Genomic DNA, 6,021 nt, shown 5'->3' with positions numbered 1-6,021 from the left:
CGGGTGCAGCACGGCCCCTTATAAACTGCAGTGCGTCAGGTAAACTTTTTAACGTGATCGGTAGCACTGACGTGACATGCCCACCGGTACCACGGGAACGGGAGAGACTAGAACCCGTGACCAACCTCCGGAAAGATTTAGCCAACTGCCCAACTTCAATATTAATTTCATCATAAATTCTGTTTTGTCAATTGTTTAGGGGTAAACTGTCTATTCGACGAGAAAATTCCATTCAATCCACAGTTTTTTCTTTCTTTCTAGATCCCAACTGTACGGCCCACCAAACTTTAAGCTGGAAAAATGTAAGATAATTGTAAATTTTCCATACTCTGATGATTGTCCGAGGATTCTGAAAGAGAAGAATTATGTCTTGCTGTTTTCTTTCCACCCTTCATTTCTCTGTACCAGGTGGGTCAGCCTCAAACTGCCCAATACAAATATAAATTTAAGTGTTATTAATTTTTATGGGCGATTAGTGTTCTAGAATACTTGCTACATGAAATACAAACTACAATTTGCTAGCTATTATTTTATCGGAGTACTCGTCTAATGCGTACTTATTTGCTACCAGAAATACAAATTGGGGTCCGTGCTCGCTGGTCTGTTCCAGGCAAAGTTTAAATTCACTGTTTTCTCTTCTCTCACCACAATGTTTATTTTGTTCACTGAAGTTTTTTGGTAGCATTAAATTTCTACTCGATAAGGAAAACCAGAATTTAAGCCGTTTGTTATCGTGGAATATGATAACTCTTAAAATGATTGTACAAATGCAAGTGGCTTAACGTTTCTGACTATTTATATGTTTATATTTTAATTAGGCCTGGTAAATCTCCAGGTTGGATTATTGGTCGTCTTTAAATGTTCTAGGGGTAAGCTTTGATTGCGTTGTTATAATTGCAATGTTTACATCTCAAGTTCACAAATTTGCCTTATTTCTGCTGGTTACTATGCCGAGCAGATGAGTCTTCGCCTTAATCATTGCACTGGGGTAGAAGGCACCTCATATTACAAAAAGAACAATTTATGAATATTGGCTAGTGATATTTTGGTTCTTGAAATAGACGCACGATTATTTGTTTTGTTGGGGTTTTCCTGATGGAGTAGAGCTTTCCAAGGTGCTAATTTTATAGAATAGAATGCTGGAGATTTTGTTTAACATGTATGTGAGCGAATCTAAGCCACGGGGTACAGTGTAGTTTTGAAATTTGTTGGTCAACTTGCTGGAGTCTTTAATGTTTGAAAATTATGTTTCTTTCTCACTAGTTTTGGTGCCACTTGAAGGTTTTTTGTTGATATCAATATATTTCTTGTATCTCTTCTCTGAATTTTCCTTTTTTTTTCCTTATGTTACTCATGCATATACTTAGCAAAGTCCTTTGCAACAAAACTTTGTCTTTCCAAATCAGCTGTTCTCCTCAACTCATTCATCCCTCTAGGGCTATACCCATCCACAATTTGAGAAAGATTTTGTGTTGTACTGCTATTAACTTAGGCCTTGCATACATTCTCAGCTTTTGCCAATGTAATATCCCATATACTTGACTTTTTCCCAACCAAGCATCTCAATGGATTTCTGAGACTTCCATTTACAACCTCCATTTACCTGCCTGTTTGTGGATGATAAGGCTGAATTGAAACTCAAATCAATGACTAATTTTATCCACAAAATATGCCATAAATGGCCCACAAATTTTGTATCACTATCTAAGACAATGGAAATTGAGACTTTTATTGGTTTCTTACACACTGCCAAGCTATCCTCATATAACTCTCTCATGGAGTGGAATCTAGCAGTCTTTATTCTCATTTCTTGCAACAAGAGGCATCTTCTACTCAATGCATCAATAACCCTATTTAATCTACCACTCCCATGCTTTAGATCAAATGAGTAATTTTGAAGAAACTCAAACCATTTCATATTTATTTGCCCCACCCTACTTGGGCTTTTTATAAACTACAGTACATGCTAGTCCTGGAATAGAACAAATTCCTTTGGTAGCAAATATGCCTTCTTGAATACTTGAACAATTCTATAGAACTATTTGTCATAGATTGAATATTCCATAACTGATATTCTCACAAGGTGGTCATGCAGTATATGGGTTGCGAAGTGACTATATCTTTCTGGCCTTAAGAATTCATGTTGTTGTTTGGGATATCTTTGAGGGGAGCTTCAATGGCTAAAGCCTAAACCCATTAAGAGGATGACATGGCAACACAAGGAGTCCCTTTTGCAATGAGTATGTGGCTTAGACCTCACTTAGGCGGAAAAACACAACATTTGAATAGAGGTTTGAAGAAGAATTCATTGCCAATGCTGAATTGAGGTGTATCCTAGATTTTATTAAATGTTGACTAACTAGAGCCAACATATTATCAAACATTGCCATATGGATGATTAACCTGATGGTGTGATCAATCATAGGAAGGGTTTACAATTGGGAAAGTGTGCAATGAGAGGATTCAAGAGTTCTTCTGCCTGAATCACAAGGCATTCTACATAACCCAACATGTTTTCTGAGTACTGATTGATGCCATTCACACTAGGTGCCCTCGTACAAGTGGGGTAGACTTCATCCTATTGGCCAACTTGATGCCTTATGGCCAACAACATTCTACTTGGCCAACCTTAGAGTGCTAGCAATGGGGCAAGAGACCACATAGATAGCCATGCTACCTGTGACGAAGAAATGGAAATGTGTGATAAATTGCAGTGTAGAAACGATCATGAGGCCATTGAGCTATCTTCTTCCATAGGGATGAGTGCAAAGGATGTCTCACTTGAAGTTGAGACATATTTTGAGGAGGATATGGATGGAGGATGCCATTCCTATACACACCGAGTTAGCGTTATCTTTTGTAGCTCTAGTATTAGTAGTTCCATTATTGATCATAGCCGCATCGCTAGTGGTACCATTGATGATAGTCCCACCTCTACCACCTATATTTTCACCACACTTGTGGCACCAGTGGTGCCAATACTGCTACCACCAATACCTTTGGTGGAAGGCACTACAGTGGCTAAGGAAGCCACCAAGATCGGTGACTAGTTGGGCATGTTGTGAGTAGTAGTGAATGCCCCTTCAGTAGAGTCCCTAGGACTACTCACTAAGGGTATTGTGAAACACATGAGGTTGAGGTAGAGGTCACTACAATAGTTAAGACTTAGTGGAGCCCTCTAGAGCATTCATAGACAATTGAGACACCTGTAGAAGTTTTCTTGGAGATGGTTCAACCATCTAGAGAAGTTGTGATGCAGCTTACACCTGCAACAGTCCCACATATACATCCCAAGGCTTCATAGTTACTAGGCACACTCGAAGGAGGGGACGCATTGTCATTTAGGGATTCTGAAATGACAAGGATTGTTCTAGAGACTGATCAGTCAAATCCACATGGTCCTATCAACATAGTGTAGTGCTATATTAGAGAACTTCAATCTATGGCTAAGGTAATGGATGTAGTTGCGGACATCGCTTGCCATCTTAACATTAGACACGACTCATTTATAGCACATGAGGCAAAAAGAATTCTAGCATTTATGTAGTTTGGTGCGAGGGAGAATTTTTCAGATGCTTCATTTAACAAGGATGGCCTGAACTGGAGACATGCGAGGTGTTGGATGCTTGGCACCCAAGATGGCTCAGAGACAGACACGGTTGAGTGTTCAAAACTCCTCTGGCATGGAGATGAGATATAAGTTATCTATCTTTGTTTGCATTGCCAGATGACTTTCATTGAGTAGGCCACACAGTTGAGAGATCAGGCGCTTCACTAGGCCGAGACTTCTTGGTTAGAGTTGGCTGATCATATTTGAAAATCCCAGGAGCAGTTGGCTCAAGACTCAAGACTATGCATGAGTGGCAATCCTAGAGGATTTTTTAGTTGAGAGAGATAGGATATTGATAGAGAGGGACAAAGAGCTAGCCAAGAAGGCCATGCAGCTAGAGCCTAGGAGAACAAGATTGACATATAGCTCAGAGTGAAGGCAAGTTTCTAGTAAAGGAGTTGGAGAAGCTGAAGAGAGAATTCTAGGAGGAGCATGAGTTGGAGAAAGCAAAGACTCATTTGATGGAGGCTGTTCACACGGTGAAGGTGGCCCGAGAGTGTGAGTTGTTGGTTGACCAGCGTCTTTAGTGACTTAGTCAGCAACCCTCTCCGACATCCACACCAATGGACTTAGTAATCTAGGGACAACTTCTCATCCTCCTGCTCTTAGTAGACAATTTTTTCAGTTTTGTTGTGTTCAACTCCCACTTTTGTTTGTGTTGTCCGGAAGACAACTTTCTTTTGTTGGGGATTGACAGAGTTGACAGAGAATAAATATATACGCTGTAGTCGGGTAAATGATAAATAGTTACGTTTTATTTGTGGTGTTAGTCCCTGACCAAATTGTTAGTTGTTGGTTAGTAGTTACTGATGGTTCATAGCCTTAACCAACATCTGTCTGCTATTTATATGTACTTGTTCATAGTCGGGGACTGCTTTGATGATAGTGTACTTATTGCACATCTGAGGATCGGTAATAAAGTTATTTCTTCTTTATGCGTTGGAAGTAAATTATATTCCTATGTTTTGTAAATCTATATTCCTGTTTACTTTGTAATCTATAAAGTAGAATAAACAAGTACATATTGTTCATTTGGAACTAGGACAGCCACTCCATAATTCCTTAAATGATGTATTTGTACAGTTTGAAAATATAATGCAAATGACATGAAATTTGAAAAATATATTTGGTCAAATTCAAATTATTTCTCTGTAACAGTTTTTCTTGCAGATAGCAAAGCAAGTTTAATTGGCCTACTTGTTAAGAGGAAAACCCGATCTATTGGTTATCATAAGGTAAAATGTGTAAGCCAGCTTGTGTAACTATGTTATTCATTGTATTGGTTTTTCTGATTTGTTTAATTGTTTACTAAATGTAGTTTTGCATGGTCCTGGTTGCTGAGTATTTTAAATTGGCACACAATTATATTAACAGTTATATAATATTATAAACAAACAAACACATTTTTCTCGAAAAGTTTTTTTTGCTTCATTTCTCTACGCTCAATTTTTTAGTGTAACAACATTCTCTCAATTAATGTCACAGGTTGCTGAAGCTTTGATCATAACTTCTAAGTATAAGCCTGTGAAGAAAACAAGAAGAGAGGAGCAGAAACCAAAAACTTCGCATCTAGGAAGAAGCAAAACCACTGTTAGTGAAAAAGAGAATGGAGCAAATTTCCTCCAAAATTCAGCATCCTCAGAGCCCAACTACAAGCTTGGCATGGTTATTGAGAATGAAGAATCATCTACAGAGGTCATATCCAAGGATGGTTTTGTATACACCCCTGGAAGAGATGCTGTACTTAAAGCATGTGCAATCACCTCCGGAATCTTTGCGATTACTGGTCTAACTATTCGACAGGTATACTTCTGCCCAGTTGTGTATATATGATGAGGAAGTCAATGCCTGTGAAGTATTGGAAATGCCAGTAAGTATCAACATACTGTGCTTGTTATATAATTGTACAAAAATATTCTAATTGGATTCTCTATGTTATGGTAAACAGATGTTGTTGTTGTATTAAACAAAGGAGATGAAAGCTCCTTATATAGAGTTACAAAGACAATGATTCTTAAAGAAACAATCGTGAACTAAAGAGGAAAATAGAAACTATCTAATAAACTAAAGACTAACTAAGATGACCACTAAAGAAACATTATAATATTTTAATATCCTCCCTTAATGGTCATTGTCTAACTATTGTCATTTGGTCACAAATTCTTGAAAATATTTTGCTGCTGCTGAGACCCTCCTTAGATTTGTAAAATGTTAATGACCAAGAAGCCAAAAAGTGTCGAGAAACGAACAAAGAAGGGTGTCCCTTTCTTCAGAATGCTTCGCAACAAGAGACAAGAGCCTACCATTGACTCTGCCATCGAGATAAGTCTGCCACTAACCCTCCCAGAATCAGCAAAACATCTGCTCACATCCAACCTGATGTTGGATAACTGAGCTGCTCTTCCTTGGAG

At 38.3% G+C, this 6,021-nt stretch overlaps 1 protein-coding gene across 5 annotated transcripts in view; it reads left to right on the top strand.

Moving 5' to 3' along the window:
- Nucleotides 1–338: 338 nt before the first annotated feature.
- LOC149570076 (CAAX amino terminal protease family protein) overlaps nt 339–6,021 on the top strand; it is a 100,208-nt gene continuing 94,525 nt past the window's right edge. For 2 of the 5 annotated variants that reach the window (XM_089822736.1, XM_089822731.1), the window contains exons 1-4: nt 339–408; nt 572–610; nt 4,769–4,845; nt 5,096–5,413. In XM_089822736.1, the coding sequence (XP_089678862.1) occupies nt 366–408; nt 572–610; nt 4,769–4,845; nt 5,096–5,413 (477 nt within the window). In that variant the 5' untranslated portion in view covers nt 339–365. The remainder of the gene's footprint in view (nt 409–571; nt 611–4,768; nt 4,846–5,095; nt 5,414–6,021) is intronic. The other 3 variants (XM_089822732.1, XM_089822735.1, XM_089822734.1) reach the window with 3 other exon arrangements.

Source organism: Cupressus sempervirens, chromosome 3 (assembly GCF_028749045.1).
Source record: "Cupressus sempervirens isolate cs-2001-9-10 chromosome 3, ASM2874904v1, whole genome shotgun sequence".
Taxonomy (NCBI): domain Eukaryota; kingdom Viridiplantae; phylum Streptophyta; class Pinopsida; order Cupressales; family Cupressaceae; genus Cupressus; species Cupressus sempervirens.
The sequence above is the reverse complement of the archived record's forward strand: the minus strand, read 5'-3'. Positions and strand labels throughout refer to the sequence as shown.